This window comes from Crocodylus porosus, unplaced genomic scaffold (genome assembly GCF_001723895.1).
Source record: "Crocodylus porosus isolate Cpor-Errol unplaced genomic scaffold, CroPor_comp1, whole genome shotgun sequence".
NCBI lineage: Eukaryota > Metazoa > Chordata > Crocodylia > Crocodylidae > Crocodylus > Crocodylus porosus.
Genome location: NW_017728951.1, coordinates 40799693 through 40820699, shown reverse-complemented (window position 1 = coordinate 40820699; position 21007 = coordinate 40799693). Strand labels below are relative to the sequence as shown.

At 47.5% G+C, this 21007-nt stretch overlaps 1 protein-coding gene across 1 annotated transcript in view; it reads left to right on the top strand.

Annotated features, from left to right (window-relative positions):
• CAMK2G (calcium/calmodulin dependent protein kinase II gamma) overlaps positions 1–21007 on the top strand; it is a 184688-nt gene that overhangs the window by 101717 nt on the left and 61964 nt on the right. Inside the window, exons 4-9 of the mRNA XM_019555533.1 lie at positions 3354–3408; positions 3814–3879; positions 10250–10322; positions 15581–15683; positions 17811–17894; positions 18719–18813. Of these exons, the coding sequence (XP_019411078.1) occupies positions 3354–3408; positions 3814–3879; positions 10250–10322; positions 15581–15683; positions 17811–17894; positions 18719–18813 (476 nt within the window). The remainder of the gene's footprint in view (positions 1–3353; positions 3409–3813; positions 3880–10249; positions 10323–15580; positions 15684–17810; positions 17895–18718; positions 18814–21007) is intronic.

Genomic DNA, 21007 nt, shown 5'->3' with positions numbered 1-21007 from the left:
GTGTTATATTGCTCAGATGCATTCATTAGTTCTGGGCTATATTAAGTGTGATATAAATGGATGATTCCTGCCTTTTCCCTCTCCCCCACCCCCCTACTCCCAAAAAATAAATAACTAAAGAGTAGAAAAAGAGAGAACAGATGAGTATAGGCAGACAAGGGAATAGAATCAGTTGCAGAAAACCTTCTTGTCACTTTGATCAGATCTGCCCACTTTCATAGCCATCTACTGTTCCTTTTTCCCTGGAAAGCACAGATAGAGGACTTAGCCCATGGATAGGACTTTTGGGGGGCATTACAACAAAAGAGAACTTTAAGAAGGTTAGAGAAGTAGCTTTGTCATCATTTCTCCTGCATGAGAGAAGTAGCATGGGCGAGAGCATACAAATGCTTGATTGAAAGTTTGGGCCAATTAGAGGTGTGAATTTACCCTCTGGATACTAAATTAGAGAGACTATAAAGGACCTTGAAGGTGAGAAACAATTGGTGGTTTGATGCAACAGGGGAAGAAGGAGCAGTAGATGGCTATGAAAGTGGGCAGATCTGATCAAAGTGACAAGGAGATTTTCTGCACCAGCACTGAACGTCAATAGGACAGGAGTGGGCAAAATATGACCCTCACGCCTGTTCTGGCCCATGCCAGGTCCCTTGGTCCCACCCAACCCAGGTGTGGGGTACAACCTGGGCTGTGGTGCATGCAGCCAGTCCCGCCACCCCCAGGCACGCAGTGGTGCTGTGGCAGCGAGACTTGCTTCCCGGGAGCCCTGGTGGCAGCTCCTTCCAGCTGCTGCTGCCAATCTCCACTGCCCACCAGGGATTTTGGACAAAATGGGCAGGCGGGATCTCCATGGAAACCCACCCATGGCTTTGCCCCTTGCCTCATGCTGTCACAGCCCCACAATCCAGATCCAAATCCTGATCATCTTCCTGGCCCCAGCCCTGCCCACGTGCCCCACTCATGGATGCTGCTCCCTGCCTGCCTGTGACCCCGTTCTTTTCACTTCGCTTCCTCTTGGCCTCTTGGGAAGTTTGGGTGAGCTGTTGTGGGGAGGTGGGGGAGGCGCTGATCTGGCCCATGACAGCTCACCAAAATTCCCTAAGTGGCCCTCAGGCCCAAATAATTGCCCACCCCTGTAGTAGGAGGGCATTTCTCAAAGTCAATAGTTAATGGGAATGCTGGAATAACTGAGGTTTTTTTGTCTGTTGCAAAGTTGTTCTGGCACTGCAATGTCAGCTAGATATGTGAAAAGATCACACCCTGTAGCTGTTACAGATCTGCCGACAAAACCGCCGGTGTGGACGCAGCCTTACTGGCAGCAACAGATTTTCTGCTGTTTGTGGGAGCTGATGCAACTCTGGCAGCAGAAAGTCGTCTTGTTTTGGCAAGGCTGCATCTTTTGGTCCCCAAAAGGGGACCAACTTCTTTACTTATAAGAGCAGCAACACTTTAGTATGTAGTACACTTCAGCCATGTGATGAGAGCTAGAGAAGTGTTTGCTGTATACATGGGTAGGAGAGATAGAACCTTAGGGTGCCTACATGCATGCTCCGATGCGTTCAGGCTGGAACATGCTGGAGCAGACTCATTCGAGTCTGTGTGCTGTGGCATCTTGGTGTATGGTGGAGTCGCATCATAGGCGCATTTAGCTTGCACAAATTCAACATACGCGTATGCCTTGGAGTGCCAGTTGTTTGGGTTCAGCCTGCAGCTGCCCCTCAGCACTGTGCACGGGGCCAGCAGCCCTACTGGGAAGCTGTGCACGCTGGCTGGGCAGGAGTTTGATGCAGGCTGCCCTGGGCAGGAGCAGCTGGATGGGGAAAGGAGCGGACTGTACCACTGGGCAAGCCCCCTGGCTCCCCTCCACCCCCAGCCAGCGTCTGGGACCTAGAGTGCATGCAGCCTGCAGCTGCCCCCCGTGGCACTGTGCACAGGGCCAAGCAGCTACATTGGAAGCAGCCCTGCTGGAAAGCTGTGCATGCTGGCTGGGCGGGAGTTTGGTGCAGGCCAGCTGATTTTTTTTCAAGAGTAATTTTGACCATACGCGATTTTCGCCTTATGCACTGACTCTAGAACCTAACCCCTGCGTAAGATGCGACTCCATTGTATTCAACATCCTGCACTTCAAAATGGTGGCAGGGGTGCTTTAGCTAAAGCTCGTTGCATGAGCTTAAGTTAGTGTCCCTGCTGCCATCGTGATATGAAAGATGCTGAGTACACAAGATATTGCGACGTTAATTGGAACGTGTATAGTCACCCTTAGAGATGGTATGCAGTCTGCAAGTGAGGAGTGAGTCAAAGATCATCCCTAAGTTATGGGCCTAATGACGGTGGCTTTCTTCAAATTGGTGAGCAAAAGAGGCATTGCGGAGATGTGTGCGCAAAAATTGAATGCAGTGTTCAATACGGAACAAGTTGACAGCTTGGGTGTCCATGAAACAGACAGGCTGAGGGTTTAAGTTTTGCAGAACATGGTACTGGAGCAGAGGGCGTCAATCCCTATATGTTATCCACGTAGTGATGGCATTTAATAATTGTGGATGAGATAACCAAGCAATAGGAACGGAGGGAGAGAGAAGGGAACAAAACTAGAGGCCTGTGAAACCTCACAGAAAGCTGCAGGGAGAAGGGTAAGGAGGATTCCTGAAAGGAGTGATTTTAAAAAGAAGAACCTGGAAAAGAAAGGAAGATCCAGTTCTAATTAGATAAGCATAATTAGCTATGTTGCAGTTAGCTAAGACATCACAGAGGATGGAGATGAAATATTAGCTCTGAGATTTGGTCAAGAGCAAGTAGTTGGGTTTGGGTGAGAGCAGTTTGTGCGATGCAGTGGTAGATGCTGATTAGAGAGTATCTAGGATAGAATTAGAGCACAACAAATGTAAATAGCATGTTCACTGAGCTATGATATATCTTTCCTTGGGGAGGAAAGGAAAAAGGAAAGTCTTGGTTAAGATGCAAGTGGAATAATAGGTGGAGAGACTAAAGTATGTTTTACTGTGAAATGTGAGAGCCAAGGAAGGTTAAGGAGAACCATAAAGATGAGCTAGGAGTGGATGTAAGGAGACCAGAAGGTTGATTTGAGTTACAGAGGTCTGAAGAAGGTGTTAGGAGGAAAGCAGATAAATATTTTATGCTTTTTGATCTGATGCTGGAGGGGGACTGCATGAATGAGACTAATGTTAGAGATAAGGGCAAGAGCATAGGTTCTTAATGCCCAGGTGAGGAGAATGGTGGATTGCAGGGATGGAGCTGGAAAAAACTTTGGTTGTAGAATTCCAGAGCAAGTGGCTCAGATCTGGTACATCTGCCATGTGCATTCTGAAGCCCCCTGTTTCTTGCTTGTGTTTCTGCAGTGCGGCTCCATGACAGTATTTCAGAAGAAGGTTTCCACTACCTCGTCTTTGATCTGTAAGTGCCTCTTTTTTTTGGTTTTGATGCTTCAGTGGTGATGTAAACTACAGATTGTTAAATTGAGACTAAAAGATGCTTGAATCCCTCTTCCCTTCCCTCTGGGGATTTACACCCTGTCCACAGTCACCTTGACAGTAATCTGTTGAGAGAGGATCTCTTCTGCAGCAGAGTGCTGGTCTCCTCTCTAGGGACAGTAGTGGCTGCTCAGAGGGTTCCAGAGTGCCTCTCTTGTAGGTAATCCCAGATGAAGCTGACTAAGGAGCGACTTCCAGGCAGACTCCTGGAAGAACTTGAACTGCAGCAGAGAGTAGTCTGTTGTCTCACGAGCAACTGTGTATCCCTGGGGCTTCCTAGCTGCACCTGAGTAGTCTCTCTAACTTACTTTGTTCTCTTATGCTTCAGGGTCACTGGTGGGGAGCTATTTGAAGATATTGTAGCCAGAGAATACTACAGCGAAGCAGATGCCAGGTAAGATTTGCCTTTTTATGTACCAGTCCTGGTGGGGAGTGCACTCGCTTTCCCCTTTATCTTGTGTTGTGAATAGCTGCTGTGTATGCATTTCATCCCCTACATGGAAAGCCTTTTTTTCCCTTTTATTGCTAATGCAGATGTTTCTGAATTGCTATCACCACAAGCAGTGACATCAGTTTCTCACTCAATGAGGTCTGTCTCTTGCCCTTCTACAGATACTGCTTTGCATCTTGCTTTTGAAGCCTTACTGCCTCATATTTGACACTTCTGGGGTGGGATCTGCAGGGTGACTTTGGAGGGGTAAAGTCTGAGTGGAAGAATTAATGTGTCATGTGGTTGCATTAAGGGATTGGAGTCCTGGAATCCCAGGCTCTTATCCCAGCTCTATGAACAATCTATTTGTCTTGGGAAAATGTACGTATTTTGTTTGCCTAGGTGGATAAAAATAAACAATTTAAAAAATAAGTCAGATTTTTCTTTTATTTAAAACTGATTTAAAACCAAAAATATGATTATTTAAAAATGCTTTTTTAAAAAATAAACCTGTATAAAAGGTAGCTTTAATTGTGTTATGTTAAAGTTGAAAGATATCATCATGGTATAGGGATTAGAACTTCTAATTATATACTATTTGAGACAATATATTCATGTAACCTTCTTAGAAGTTTTATAAGTGGGTTACAACATGTTGTGGGCTATATTAGGGGCCTGATCTTATGGGGTTCCCAGAGGCTCCTCTGTAGACTAGTATAAATTAAAGAAAACCATTCTTCCCAATGGGACTTAGTGCTTAGTCTAGAAGATCCCATTAAGTATGTCTATGATGCTTACTTTGTTTTCAAACTGTGTATTTGTCTCTCCAGAGATAACATCCTTGTTAACAGCGGTATATGGAGAGGAGAGATAACAGACCTGCTTACCTACCAATCAGCCCTATTATCTCTCTGCAAGGTGCACGCACACAGTGAAGCCCTTACCCCCCCCTCTAAAAGTGCAAAGTTTCAAGGAGTTAAATGAACAGGACATTGTTGGGAGTGGAGTAGATCTGGGCAAGGAAGAGGAGTCTGGAGATAAATGCAAGGAGTCAGGGGTAATAGAAACAAAAGAGAAATGTTTTGAGTAGAATTTTGTTGAAATTGCAAATACTTCCATTATAACCACTTTGCAGCAGCTGCTCTGAAGAAAGAAAACCAACTGTCCTACAAAATGTGTGATAGAACTCAGAAGTGGACTGTTTTGAGTGATATATTGAGAACTGGCCTAATCTGATGATAATTTGTGAGCAAAATAGATGGAATTGTCATAGCCAAAGTTTTCAACATTGGGCTAAAGAGAAATGTAGAATGTATGCTGGCTATTATGCCTGTGTGAAGCAGCAAGTGTTCTTTTTGGATTTGGATTCAGTCAATTCAGAGGGACAGTGATTTGATTCGGGGGCAGGGGGGGGCGGCTGGGGTTGGGCTGGGAGTGGGGGCTATGCCCTGCTTCTGCTTGCCCAGCCAGGCAGGTAGGGTTGCAATGCAGGCACGGCACGCTCCAGACAGAAGGGGGGAAGACCTCTCCTCCCAGCATTGCTGCACCTGCAATCCCATATTCCCCCACTCCCAGTGTTGCTGTGCCCACATCCTGCCACACCTCCCCCCCCACCCCCGGTCTGGACAAACGGCGGCAGCACCCATGCCCTGCCACCCTGGCTAGGCAAATGGCAGGCTATGCCCTGCTGTCGCTTGCCCCCTTCCACCCAGAGTTATCTGCGCCTGTACCGCACCCTGCCCCGGCTGGGCAAGCGGCAGCAGGCATAGCCCCCACTGCCCCAGCTGGGCAGCTTGTCCCAGCCCCAAACTCTCCCTTGCTGTGGAGGTGTTGATCTTCCCCTCTGCCCACCATAACAGACTTACCAGCTGGAGGCAGCAGTGCCCAGCATGGTGAGGACTGCTGCCTGTTTATAGCTGAATCTCCAAATCGGGCTGAATCTCCTCCAAATCAAATCGGCTACCGAAGCCTCACACAGCCCTACTGGCTACCCTGAAGCCTATTTCTGTTACCATGAATAAAGGTTATATTAAACAACAACAATCCACTTGTTGTAGAAAACAGTGATTTAAATCAAGGATTCCTGACCACTGATATCCACTCTGTTTGCCTCAGTTTCGCCAGGCATAAAGGGAGAACTAAAGCACTTAAAGATGTCCAGCCAACTGTTGTAATGAAGTGCAGGACACTGAAGCAGAGCATTGCATTTCAACAGTAAACAGGCTATTGAAAGAAGAGGGGTAGGCTTGTATGCCCACCCTTTTAAGACAGTATTGGGCTCCTTACTTACTATTCTGGTCATCCTTTAATTCATAGATTGTTAGGGGCTGGAAGGGACCTTGCAGAACATTGGGTCCAGCCCCCCCACTCTAGGCAGGAAGACAACTGGGGTTAGGTGACCCCAACGAGGTGATTTTTCTAGTCTCTTCTTAAAAACCTCCAGGGTAGGTGATTGCACCACCTCTGGAGGGAGTTTATTCCACAGTCTGGACACCCTGACTGTGAAGGAATTTTTCCTGGTATTAAGCCTGAAGCGGCCTTCTAGGAGTTTTTATCCATTGGTCCTTGTCTTCCCTGGGGGTGTCCTAGTGAACAGTTGTTCACTGAGCTCCTGATGCACCCCTCTGATAGAGTGGCAAGTTACTACAAAGCCCCGTCTCAACCTTCTCTTCTTTGGGCTAAGGAGGCCCAAGTCCCTCAGCCTTTCTTCGTATGCCTTGCCTTGCAAGTCTCGGCTCTTTTCTGGACCCTTTCAAGTTTTTCCACATCTTTACTGAAGTGTGGTGCCCACAACTGGACTCAGTACTCCGACTGCAATCTCACCAGGATTTTCCCTGGGATGGAAGTTAGGCTGACTGGCCTGTAGTTGCCAGAGTCCTCCCTCTTCCCCTTCTTGAAGATGGGCAAAAATGTTGGCCCTCTTCCAATCCTCAGGGATTCCCCTGTGCGCCACTGAATTCTGAAAGAGCTTTGCCAGGGGTTCCCTGATCTCAGCCAGCTCCTTCAGCACTCTGATGGAGTCCATCTGGTCCCGCTGACCTATAAGTGTCTAGCTTTTCTGGTTGGTATTGCACCCGCTCAGTGGAGGCAGTCAGTCCTGGCATGCCCCCTATGAGTTTTATTTCACTTGACTTTCCCCATGGTCTGGTGAAATACTGAAGCAAAATAGGCATTCAGGAGTTCATTTTTTTTTCCCGAATGTCAGTTACCAGCTGTCCCAAAGTGTTAAGCAGGGGTCCCACATTTCCATTTGTTTTCCTTCTACTGCCTACGTACCTAAAGAAGGACTTGTCCTTGACTCCTATAGCTAACCTAAACTCCGTCAGTACCTTGACTTCCCTGATCATCTCCCTACAAGTGCCGGCCACTGTTGTATAGTCCTCCTTGAGGGCCATCCCTAGCTTCCTCTTTCTTTTTTTTAAGAAGACCGCAATGTCCCTATTAAGCCAGGAGGGTATCATGGGATGGGGTCCCCAGGGATGGCTGTAATGCCCTAGGGCTCTATGACTATGCTAGTCTTGCCCAACGGGCACCCTTTTCCTTGTCTGCCATGTCTTGCTGGTAATTATAATGTAGGGAGGCTGCCCTTGAGTTTGTTCCTGGACATGTTCCAGATTGACCCCGCTAAACCCTGTGGGTTCTTTAGACCCCTTTTTGGGTCCCATTCAACATGGTTGCCTCACGGGGCTAGATGTGTGGCTCCAAACCTGCCCCTTTACTACGTCCCAAGCCTCACAGATGGTATTTATACGTCTCTCTGGGGCCTTGCTATTGCTGGGCTCTCCACAGCCCTGTCTCAGCAGCCACGCTGGCACTGGGGCCTGCTCACTCCCTTTGTCACCGCACCCCTGGCACTGGGTGAGGCCCTCTGTGGGGTTCCTGCCTGACTGCTAGGGCCCCCTCTCTCTAGGCAGTTTCTGCCCTTAAAGGAGCAGTTACCTTAGTGCCCTGAGATAGGGCTTGCCAGCTGCCTCTCCTTTTTGCAGGAATGGTTTTCTTTTGTGCTTCAAGGATCATATTCTTGAGCAGCAACCACTTTTCGTACATGTCCTGTCTAGTAGATCAGCCATCCTGGCTGAGAACAGAGCCTTACCTCTACTTGTTGGTTTATGTGAGCCAGTATCCCATCTTCTGATTGATCAGGGTTTTGAGCTCTGTATACCTAATCTGTGTTTAGAGAGAGGGCATTTTACAAACAGAATTGCAGATGAACAGCTTTTCTTCAGTTCTAGCCCAGTGGGAAAAGCAGATGCCTCCAAAGGTCAAGTTTCATGTCACTGTCCTAGCATGTACTCCATTCCTACCCCTCACTTGAGTGAAAAAAGCCTGTGGAGAGTCAGGCAAGGTAAGACTAGCAGGGGTGTTGCACCCTAGAGAGAGCCTTGCTGGCAGAGCTGACTTGGCTTCTGTTGGCATGGGTAGGTTATATGTGAGGTGCATTCCTGTTCAGCACCGTAACTTCATATGAGAGAAGGGAGTGTGGCCCTGGCAGACTTGTCCTCAAGGCTGTCCAGAGAGCATCTGGATGCTCAGTTGTCTTCTCTGTGGCAAGGATCCGTCAGTGAACCATTAGATGTCACACTTCTTTGGATGTGCTACAACAAGTAGCTGTGTAATGATGGAAAAAAATCTTGGGAGTTCTGTGGTTCTCCAAGGGAGCTGGCAATGAAGTCCAGGAGCCCTGGGATATTTTTCATAAGTGAGCAAATCTTGTAGACGTGGTGTCCCATTTAGCTGGGATGTGAAATCAGAACTTACTGGACTGCTGTATTCTGCCCACGACCGCCTCTGTTCCCTGATGAAACTAAAAAGTATATATTGCTAGGGAACAGGAAGGTGGCAAATCGTGGTTAGTTACGGGAATGAGTGAATGGGGAAGCTGTTCTACTTTGTTTCTGTAGACAAACTCCTCTTGTCCTCCCTGAGGGTGCTTAGTGCCTCTGATTTCCAGCTGGGGAGGTCTAATAGCGCCCACAAAGATCAGTGTATACTGATTGAATGCAGACTCCTCCCTTTCTATCTGCATACTGAGCTGAATTCCAGAGCAGGCTGGGAAAGCGAGAGAAAGTGAGGTCAGTGCCAATCTGCCTCGTTTGGCTCGCCTGGGACACCTCACGCTTTTGCCATTTTTGGCCAGAAAATCTCTCTTGCTCAGAGTGTTCTGTTCTAATTATACTTTTTTGTTTTGTTTTGTTTTGGGAGTGGGGAGATATTCATGGACTTCAACCCTGCAGTTTGTGCTGCCAGATGTGGTGAGAGGAATGGGTAGGAGTGATGATGCATAATGCATTGCCCTAATTTCCAACATTTCTCCCAAAGAGGTCCCTCCCCCCCAAATATTTTTCCCCATTTAAAGTTCCTGAAATCCATAAAGAAACCATGGGTCCCTGGAGTTCTTTGAAAATCTCCTTATCCCAGTGAGACTTGCTGTTCTGGCTTCTCTAGAGAGAATTGCCGCAACACAAGCTTTCCCAGCTTCCTACAAGATGGTCTCTTACTGCCCTGGGAGTTGTTAAAATCCATGCTGCTTTCCACATCAAAGAGGCTTCCTCTGTCAGTATCTCCTACATAGATGCTACGTGTGCCTCAATCTGAAAGCTTGGGAGCCTATAGCAAAAGAACTAGTCTCTCCAGAAATCTCAGCTGTGTGCGTCTGTTTTCTGTGTACACCCTTTGTGGGTGTGACATTGTCCTGATTTGACAGGTGTAAATAATATGTTGTTCCTCTCCCAGTGCTGTCACCACTGAGAGTGGCACATGCAACAGGTTTTCTGTAGGCAGGGGAGTTGTGTGCTATACTCAAGAGGAAGAATCTGCTTTTAAGATTGCTAACTCCCTAAGTGGAATCTGTACTTAAAAGGCGCCTGGCTAGTGGGAGTGTGTGCATATCGTGTATATTAAGTGCTTGAGATGTTGCTCTGAAAGCTTTGTGAACTGGCAAGCACCCAGACTCTTCAACCTGTACTTGATGGGGGAGGCTGCTGTTTCATAAAAGCGTGTTCTTAGCTTGAGAGAAGTCTAGCTGAGTTTTTTGTCTTTGCTTGCCCAGCCCTATGCTGCTCATGGGTGCATATTCTCAGCTGAAGAAAGAAATGTGATACCTATTGCCCAGCTGTGCAGACAAGGGTCAAGGAGAAGGTGGGAAGGGCCCTCATAATCAACTCATAATCAAGCTGAAATCCTATTGTTAAGAAACAGCTCTGGTAGTATTTGACAGCAGTAGCTGTCAGTGGGCAAGATGGAGGCAAGTCTTGGTGAAATTGGTCTGTAACCACTGCTCTTTTTTTCTGTCCCCTCTTTCCCCTCTTCCCCTTATTTCCTTCTTGTCTTGCAGCCACTGTATTCACCAGATACTGGAGAGTGTGAATCACATTCATCAACATGATATTGTGCACAGGGACTTGAAGGTAACACTGTCTCCATGACACTGGGACTGGGGAGATGGGCACTGTCCTTCCTCCTTCGGCTAAGGGCTGTTTTTCACCTTATCTTGCCAGCTAGTGGGAAGCTGCACTTGTGCTGGGCTCAGAAGCTTGTGAAGCACCAGCATCAGGGAGTTCCTAAATGGCATGTTGAGCTCCAACAGAGCAGTGGCTCAGGGGCTTGCTTGAAGCACTGGCTGTCAGATGCAAAAGGTAAAAGCGCAGGCAGGTCTAGGTGCAGGACAGGAAAGGGGGAAGATGAGCAATTGGGAGTCCTCATGGAGAGGCAATTTCCAGAGGGACTTGGGTGCTGGAATTCATTAGAAGGGAGAATGCTGTTTAGTCTAATTCCAGAGAGCTCTGTGAGGGTTGGTGGTACACTGATGTGCCAGGCTGAGTTTGCTTGCATACCAGTATGTAGGTGTATAGTCCTCACTTGGATTGCCAAACATGCTGATAAGCTAAGATGTTATATAACATGAGTTTCTCATACAGCTGCTTTTGTATCTGATCAATATAACTTTCAGGTTAAACAAAACAACATGACTAGGCTGATGAGCACTAGCCTAATGAGGCATCTGTTATGTAACGGCACATTTATGGCCCCATGGCCCCTGTGTTGGCCTTTATTAAGCTACCTTCCCACATGGTGCCAGCCATGCTGTGTTGATTTGGTTCCAAAATTTTGCCCCAGGTGGTCTGCCCATCTAGCAATGTTCTGCATCTGAAATGCAAACGTAATAGCTGGAAACTCTTCAGTGCAAGGCACCACCCATTACTAGTGCTACTTTGCTGCAGAAAGATGGTGGCCTCAGCAGAAACTTTCCTAAAAGTACCTTCAAGGAATATAGTACATGCATGCTTCTTAGAAGTTCGGAAGCAATGCAGAAAACTGTTTCCTCAAGAGCGGGAGAGGTTACCTCCAAGTGACACTAATAACCAAAGCTAAGGGGACCCTGGCTGTTTTTGATGCATCAGGATGGCCCTGTAGTTCTCTGCTATAAATTTGCTTTCCAGTCACTGTTTTGGACTGAACAGAAATGCATTCCTCTTTACTTTTCACATAATATATTGTGGGTGCTTCTCTAAAGTCTCTCTGGTGGCAGCATTCTCCCCACTGTGAACCCTGTAGCCAACGGCACTGCCCCCGCTGTGAGCCCTATAGTTGATGAAGCTCACAGGGGACAGGGTTTTCCCTAAAGCTGACCGCTGCAAGCCTTGTCAACTGCAGAGTTTCATAGTTTCTAGGGTTGGAAGGAACCTGAACAGATAATCAAGTCTGACCCCCTGCCCTGCGCAGGAACGGTGCTGGGATCATAATACCCCAGCCGGATACCTATCCAGCCTTCTCTTAAAGATCCCCAAGGTAGGGGAGAGCACCACCTCCCTTGGAGATGAGAAAACAGGCATGACAAGGAGGATGTGTAGACAGGATCCTCTTTCTAGACTGTTCTGGAAGTCATGGGAGGACTTCATGGTAGTTTGGGGTCAGAAGGGACCTGAACAGATCATCTAGTCTGACCCCCCGCCACTGGTAGGAGCACACGCTGGGATCGCATGACCCCAGACAGGTGTTCGTCCAACCTCTTTTTGAATTTACCCACAGTAGGAGCGAGGACCACTTCCCTAGGAAGTTGGTTCCAGATCCTAGCCACCCGAACAGTGAAATAGTGGCTCCTAATCTCTAACCTAAACCTATTCTCCAGCAGCTGCTGGCTGTTGTTCCTCATCACCGTTGGCAGCAGGTGGTACACCCCTGTGGCTGGTAGCTCCCCACTTGATGGAGCTCCTAGCCACAGGGGACCACTTAGCCTCAGGTTCAATTAAAGGTGTGATTAGAACCAACTACAAAGTTATTACCCTTTTTTTTTAGTAACTGTAGCTTACTGCTTGTTTCATCACACCATTGAGTTGAACTTGTAGCTGGGTCACAACTTAAGGCGTTATTACCTGGTTAATCATCAGGGATCCTAGTTTTCCTTAATAAAAATTGCAAATATTCTAATACCCTCCCCCCCCCCCCAAATCCGTAATTAAAATTGAAAGCCCCCGACAGCCTTGCTGGTGCCCCTTGTCCAAAGCCCTGCCAGACAGGGCCCCCAGCTGCTAAGGCTACAGACCCGGGTCCACAGCCCCCTTCCCCCTGCTGCAACTCATGGGGGGGACCCGTGGCCCCCCCCCCAAGTCTGTATGCAGGGCAGGCGCATGTTGCGGGCTTGGGCTCCTGCCCTGCTCCCCTCCCCCAGGGCCTCTTCAGGCCAGTGGACATGACCCAGCACAGCAAGGAGCACCGGAGCTGCATGGGGATTTCCTCGCCACTGCAAGCTCCATGCTGCCCTGGTGACGCACACTCCCTGCACATCCTGCTGCTTTGAGGGGCACAGCCCTGCAATGCTGTCCTCATTGCAGCCCTGTGCACAGGTGGTATGTCACCAGAGCAGCGCAAAGCTTGCAGCAGCGAGTACTTTGTCCATGCAGTGAGTAGTTTGCTGCTCTCTGCTGCACCAGGTTGCACCCGCTGGGCTGTGGAGGCCCCAGAGGGAAGGGAAGCAGGGTGGCAGGGAACAGCAGACCCACATAGAGAAGCTGCTTGCCACTGCAAGCTCCACTCTGTTGCCCTCTCCTGGGGCCTCCGCAGCCTGGTAGGCATGACCCAGCATGGCAGGGAGCAGCAGTTGCATGGAGAAGCTGCTCACTGCTGCAAGCTCCGCGCTGCCTTGGCAACACAGCTCCTGCACATGGGGCTGCTGTGAGAGGAGTGGCATGGGGTTGTGCCCCTCAAAGCAGTGGTATGCACAGGGGGAGCATCGCCAAAGCAGTGCATAACTCACAGTGGCGAGGAGATCCCCGCATGGCTCTGCTGCTCCCTGCTGTGACAGGTTGTGCCCACCGGACTGCAGAGGCCCTGGGGGAGGAAAGCAGGGCAGGAGCCCCAGCCTGCAGCATGTATCTGACCTGCATACAGATCGGGGGGGGGGGGCGTGTGTCCCCTCTGCCCCCTAGGAGTGCACGCTGCAGCAGGGAGCTGGCCCTCCCGCCTCCCCTGGATGAGTCGCCCATGGCCCTGTCCTGTTTCCTGCTGGGGACCTGCAGCCATGTATTGTGGGCCCAGGCCCCACCCCAAGCACTGCCCAGCTGGGCAGCAGCCCCAGCCCTGTCCAGCTCCCTCCCTACAAGGACCTCCATCCCCCTCCCCCCCCACTTAACTTCTGGAGCTGCTCTGCAGGATGCTGAGGCCGTGTGCATGTACATGCACGTGGCACCCCCTGTCTCGCCACCCTCCTTCCAGCTCCCTGCAGGTTGGAACTCTGACAGCTTGTAAGGAGCTCATTGCAAAATTTTAAAATCTGTGGGTTTCTAGTAAAATGAGAAATCCGCACTTGCCTCTGGTGAAAGGTAAAATCCACAGTCTATTCCATTTTTCTGTGGGAAATGGAAAACCTAGATCCCTGTCTAATCATGCTTTAAGTGCAATATGTTGCGGGGGTAGGGAGGGTCAGTTGGTAGACTATAGGATTTCTTTGGCAAGAATGAATTGCAAGAGGGGAAATGTAGAGCTTTAAGGAGGTGCTATATCACAATGATTCCCATGGGCTCTGCTGTGAAAATGGTCTGGATGGGCTCCTGGTGCTGCTTGCCCTGTGTGGAGGGGTCAGACCCATGGACCACTGAGTGAAGTGTGCCACCCACTTTAATTCAGAAAAAGGCGCGTCTCATCAAGTAAAAGGTTGAGAAACATTGTGCTCTCTCAATGGGGCCGTCAGGTTTGTGTTCCTGAAGATTCTGGTTTTCTTTCTCTCTCCACTCCTGATCACCTGCCCTCTCCCAAAGCACAGGCAGTGGTGGAGCTGCATGTGCCTGAAACCACTTCCTGTAGGAGTGCAAGCAGGAATGGGCTTATGCATGCCCAGTTTACTACACATGCATGAGTACCCAGCAGAGTAGAGAACTGGAGCTGAATCCCACACCTAACTCTCCTAACCCCTCCCTCCACCTGGGTGAGTGAGCAATTGGACCCTCTTCTTCCCTCCTTAGACAAGGCAGCAGTTAAAGACTGCAGTGGATACTATTGCTATAGGAGTCGCAAATAATACCTATAAGTGCCTGAAAATACAGGATGTGCAAGGCCTGTGTGTATTACAAAATCAACCTGGTTGAGTGCTACAATTCCTAGCCCTCTCCTTCCCCTTGAGCGGTGGTGCCAAGTGAAACTCCAGTCAATGTGTAACTGAACAATGGAGAAAGGGTTTGGGCTCCCATCTATTCTCTTACCTTTCTTCTCTGACTTGCGTATCTTGCTGCCATTCATGTTGCAGCAGGAGCTCCATTTCCTGCTCAACTGCAGTAGCCAAGGCTTACAGGTTTCATACAAGATCCTCCTTGCTGTCCTCCCTGGTGATTCTGAGGAGGCAGTGCATCCGCCTGGGGGAATGTTTTGCAATCACTTTGCCTTTGGGTTGTATTGCATGCACAGTTTTGCCTCAGTGATGGAAGAATGAGGAGTGGTATCCCAGCCCAGCACATGAGAGAGGTGACATAGGGCCTGCACTGATATGGGTGGGTAATAGTGGTAACATAGAAGCACTTAATCACTGTAAAGAGATATTTTTGCAGCACAAATAGATGGAGTCTTTGATAGTGGCACAAGCAGTACTGCAGTGATCAATACAAGGTTTTCCCTGCAAGGGATGAAAGCTCCTGCCTTTCTAGACAGTGCTTTCTCATGCTGGATTTCTGTTTGGCAATCCTTATTAGTACTATATTTATTTGCCTAGGGCTTTGAGCACCATGTGATGTTCTTTGGGAACCACATCACTGCAGACTGTATCTGCTGCATCAATTTTTTTTTCCACTCTGCATGGATATGACAGAAGTGAGTGGATGCTTTGCTGCTGAGATTGTGTTACCAGCACCATCTGGTGTCAGGACAAGGTATATAGGAGGTGGGCTGAGAACAGTAGAGAGAATGTAAGTATGGACAGAGGAAGGTGAGATCAGTGTCAGGTTTGGAGACTCTTCTTTTTTCTTTTCTTTTTACTGATGATAAAGCCATTTTTGGGGATATTAAGAGCTATGATTTAAGACTATATTTTCCACTGACCACTCTGCTGCTGTACTTTAGGCATGTTTTCATACTGGGTCTGGAGAGTAAATTTAATAGCCCAAAATGTTAAGGGAAGGAGTTTTTAATTTGGATTTCTCTCTTTCCCCCCCATCCTTGCTCTTTCTTTTCCTCTCCCCAGCCTGAGAACTTGTTACTGGCAAGTAAATGTAAGGGTGCTGCTGTCAAATTGGCTGACTTCGGACTGGCTATAGAAGTGCAGGGAGAACAGCAGGCCTGGTTTGGTAAGAGGAGTATTACTGAACCTTCCCAATATTGCCCACCCTTCCATTTTTCTATTGTTTTTTTATTTAACTATTTATTTATTTATTACTCTGTGTACACTGAACTGTGGGAAGAATCAAGCTGACCTGCCGTTATCCTAGACATTTTCATATTATTTCTTCCAGGAAACTAGTTAAAAAAAAAAAAAAAGAAGAAGGAAAAAAAAAAGTTGGCATCTTGGCTAGGGACAGAAATTACACATAAACCAGTATAAGTGATTGGAAACTGGTTCAAATTTTGTAACATAACAGAAGTTCAGTGCACATAAACCACTTTCAAAATGGCTGAAACTAGCTTAAGATAAACCTGGATGGATGTAGTATCAGACTTAACTGATTTAGGTTGAATTCGTTTGAATTTCTGTCCCAGATCCCCTCCAGATTCAAGTTAATTCATAGTCATCCAGCATCCCAGAATACTTTGCACCTCCCCTGCAAAGCCCCCCTCACAGGATGGACAGGCTAGCCTGGGCGCAAGCTGTCTGTTTCAAGTGAGTAGGAAGGTGTGTTCTTGCACCTGTGGGCTTTTGGTCTAAGCCACTGCAGGCATGTGGCTGCATTTCCAGAATCAAAAGTTGCACATGTTTTTACCTTTTTTATCAGCTCAATCTACGGAGCTTAGATTAGCCTGTGAAGACTAAATGAATCAGTAGGGTTGTACGAAGCTTCAGTCCCTCATTCGATTCAGTGGAGATTCAGCCCAATTTGGTGTCTGAATCTCCAAATCGAATCAGGAGACCCTTTAATCTCTCTGAATCGATTCAGAAAGATTCAGAGATTCAGAGACAGATGCAACTTCAAATGTTTTTTCTACATACCTCAAGGTACCTGGTGGCTTGTGAATGCTGTGATACTGGGACAGATGGAGTATCCCACAGGAGCGCAGGGGGATCCCCAGCCCGCTCAGCAGCAGAACCAGAAGTGGACCAGAAGTACTTCTGGGTCCGCCAGGGAGCACGCTGGGGGCCCCCCAGCTCGGCTACTGGTGCCTCTTGGGTCTAGGGTGGCACCCAAGATCCCTTCGCAACTGATCGCTGAACCAGGGGGGTGCAAGGGGGCCCCCCAACACACTCCCTGGTACTTCTGGTCTACTTCCGGGTTCACTGCCAAGCACGTGGGGACCCTCCCCCCCAGTGCTCTTGTGGGATGCTCCATCCGCCTTGGCATCGCAGCATTCACAGGCTACGCCTGGTACCTTGAGGTATGTAGAAAAAACATTTAAAGCTATGTCTATGGCTGAATTGCAGATTCTCCAAATCAGCATCAAATCTTCAGATTCGACCCAAATCCAAATCGAATACGGCCCATTTTGCACACTCGTGTAAATCGACCTCTGATCGGGATCTGTGATACAATGGGAGAATTAACATTTCAGTGCAATTGCAATAAATGTGATTTATCTCTTCTGTTTTTGTCCGAAGTGCCATAGGGTTTAGTCATAAAGGAGACCCTGGCTACAAAGTCTAAATTTTGATCCAAACTTTCCTACTACCCAGGAGTTGTAGGAGGATTTCTAGCATTTTTAGAGAAATGTGGGCCATTGCAAAGTTCCATGCTTTGATCTGAACTTCTTTGGAAGCACTTTGGTACAAATGCATCTCTGGTTACATGCAACAGAATGGGAAACCAAACTTGGCCCAAGTAAATTTCCAGCATTGAAATTCCTGAGGGATTATTTCCCTGCAGATTACTGCAGTATGGCAACTGTGATGGGTTTGTCCACAACATTTGGCTGTGACATGTCCTGTTAGTGTCCAAGTTTCAGTTCTCTATCCCCAACCTGTATGTTCATCTAAGTAGAGAAGTGACCCAAGGATCTGTGCCCTGTAGGATGACGGAATCAAAATCTCTGTTTTACTTTTAAAGTTGTATTTGGGTCGGTGGCCTGTCAACTCATCCCCCACCTCATTTTATTTATTTTTTGTTTTCAATTTCATGTATCTGTATCTAGAAAGTATATCAGACAGTGATAAGCTAAAGGGCAATTTGTGCAGTTTGGATTTTCCTGTCAACAGATCCTGTGGCACAAGGTGAAAGAACTTTCTACATGTGTATTGTATATGCTTCCTGTGATTCCTTTCTTTGCAGGGTTTGCCGGCACTCCAGGCTACCTCTCCCCTGAGGTTTTAAGAAAAGATCCTTATGGGAAACCAGTGGATATATGGGCATGCGGTAAGCTTCTGTTACAAACACACTTCACATTTAAACAGTGCTTTTCACAGACAGGAGCCATTCCTGTTCAGTAGGCCCATATGATCCCTATTTTGCAGATGGGGAAATGAAAACACAGAGATGGAAAGCAACCAGCCCAAAGTCGCAATAAATTTCTAATATAAAGTCTGTTTGGGTATTCAGTTGATCCTGCTTCCCTGGCCATCAGATCCTTCTGTTTGGCTACAGAATTAGGACCCACCCTTGCCTTGGAGCCAATTCCAGGTTGTTTAGCTTATGTCATGAGCTCCTAGTATGCCAGCTATATAGAAAATAAAATGTTGTAGGAAGTTGGTTTAAATCCACAGGACCATAGGGATATCTACCTGATGTGCAATAGACTTATTCCTGCAGATTGGGGTGTTAGACTTGAGTGCCATTCTTACCTTAATAGTATGCATCAGTCCTGCAAGTTTATGCAATACCTTGCTGTTCAGTGACCCCAAAGGACAGTGGTATTTGGTTTCTGAGAGCACTTGGGAGCTGTGGCTCACTGGCCATGAAGCAGCAGAGGGGCACCACACACTCTGCTCTGGCTCCCAGTGGATTTTGGTGTGCCAGGACCAAGTCCAACAGCTGAGAAGAAATTGTAGCTCCTACTGTCTTCAGTACCTGGAGGTCTGAATATGATGGAGAGTGAAGATCCAGTGTAGATGCTGCTGAGAACGATGAAAGGGAAGGAAAGAAGGTCTCTCCTGGGGTATGTAGAATAGCTGTACTGATAGAGGATGGGAGTAATTAGCAAATTAGCCTAACCATAGTGTATCTGTGTCTCTCCCTCCCAGGAGTGATTCTGTACATATTACTAGTGGGGTACCCTCCCTTTTGGGATGAAGATCAGCACAAACTCTATCAGCAGATCAAGGCCGGAGCCTATGACGTAAGGGCACTTTCTTGCGGGGTATCTGCATGGTCTAGAAAGCCTGTTCTACTTAGCCAGCCAAAATCTGGCATGTTATTTTACTCAATGGCCAGCAGCAGTCACAGGACTGCTGATGCTTGGAGCATTCATAGGGTTCATGCTTTTTGCTGCTTGTAGCACTTGTAGAACTATGTGGGGGCTGCTGGCATAGTGCACCGGGAGGTGTGGCTGGGGGACAAGGATGTTGAGTTAGTAGAGAAGCCCAAAAATGAATTGCTATATCTGCTGTGCTTAGTGCAGGGAAGTACGTGAGAAAACTCTAGGTAACTGTCTTCTCCAGGAGGACCAGAAAGCATGTTGGCTGAGAGGGCTTGTTGTCCTACTGTATTAATGAAAAATGTAGAGGTATGTCCTGTAGAGTCTGTTGAACTTGGGGTCTGTGACCTCCTGTCCCAGCTGTACAATGCAGGGAACCTTGTGGGAAAACTAATGTGCCTAGTGGTGAGTGTTTAGGGGTAGAACTAGCTTAATGGGTCAGAGGCTATAGTGAAGGTAAAGGCATAAGCTTGGTGCAAATCTTCGAATGTGGCCAAACCAGTGGTCAGAGGTTCAGTGAGAAGTCTGGCCAAGAAGGGCTGCATCATGACAAGGAGGTCGTGGCTGGAGCATAGTGATTAGGAAACTTTTTCACATGAAGAAAATAAGGCTTGAATTCTTTATTCAAGGCAAGGCAGCATTTATATTGCAGAGAAATTGTAGGGTTTTATTCTGTGGGTAACTGGTGCCCAAACATGGTTTAAAACAAAGGGAGCTGGAAGATGTAGTTGCAATATTTCTGCTGGATTCCAGTAACCTCCCCTGCTTTCAGGCCCATATCAGCCCCTGTCCTTTATTACACATATTGTTTCTAGGTTCCTTCTGGTTTGCTTGTTGCTGTTCCAAACTGATAAGCTGTGTTTGTAACTGGACCACAATGGGATTTTCAAAGTGTCTAAGGGTTATGTACCCTCTTGTGATTAGTAAAAGGAGTTGGTCATGTCTACACTGGCTGGTAGGAATGCCCTGAGCATGCTCCACTCCAATCATGTCTTGCAAGCTCTGAACTTAATGGAATACAGGGTATCTTCAGTAACTGCCTTGGCACTCAGGAGTGTGTCATTTTGACTGCAGAAGCAGTGGTTATTTTGAAATTCCTTTGCCATTAAATAGGGCTTGTGTGATTCAGGATACCTGTTGGATGGATTTAGTCTCAAGGTTTAGGTTTTTCAGAATGTTACTGTGAATCCTTTTTTTTAGGGGAGAGGGAAATCTTTAGTTGTGATACTTAAAGGAAATGTTTTCAACTCGGGTAAAATCCTTTTCCTTTAAATCACAGTTGGCTTTTAAAACACCTGTCCCTTCTTAACAGGTTTATCTTTTGTCCTGTAAGTCATGTGTGTTCATAGGCTGTAAATTCTAGTCCTGTGAGACAGCAATGTTCCTCTTGATTTCAAGGTGCTCTCATCTGTAAGATTCCCAAATACTTGGAGGAAGATGTAGATGGCTCTGTATTCATCAGAACTGATGCACTGGGCTGAAATGGGTGGAGGAAATGTTTGCCAAGGGTTGTCACTAGCAGTAGCAGTCATAGTTTAGAACTCTGCCTTTCATCTCCATACTTGCATGTTGCTATCCTATGTGATCTCACAAACTCCTTTTGAGTGCTTGTCTATAATATGTGGGTATCTGCGTGCTCAAGCTTTCTGACACTTCTTTTGCCCAAGTAATACCTGTTTAACACACATACCATCTGTCTCTCTCTGCCAAAGGTATAAAGGGTTGTGCATTCTTCTGCTCCTCAGTCCTCTCAACCACCTTGCCTGAAGACGGACCTATTGGAGGACCCAAACCATGTTTTTGGCCTACAGCTGAGTTCAGAGCCTGGGGTTTTTTAGGGGGGTTTTTGGGACCTTTAGTTACCTTCTCTTATTTCCCTTCCTTTTTTTTCCCTTCAGTCTGTCCCTGTCTTAAGCAAGACCTTGTGGCTCTTCTGACTTCTGCCATGCGTCTTAGCTAGCTATGTAAGGCTTCAGTTTTCATAGGATCATAGAAAATTAGATTTCATAGATTTCATAGACTTTAGGGCTGGAAGGGACCTCGGGAGATCATCGAGTCCAGCCCCCTGCCCAAAGGGCAGGAAGTCAGCTGGGGTCATAGGATCCCAGCAAGATAA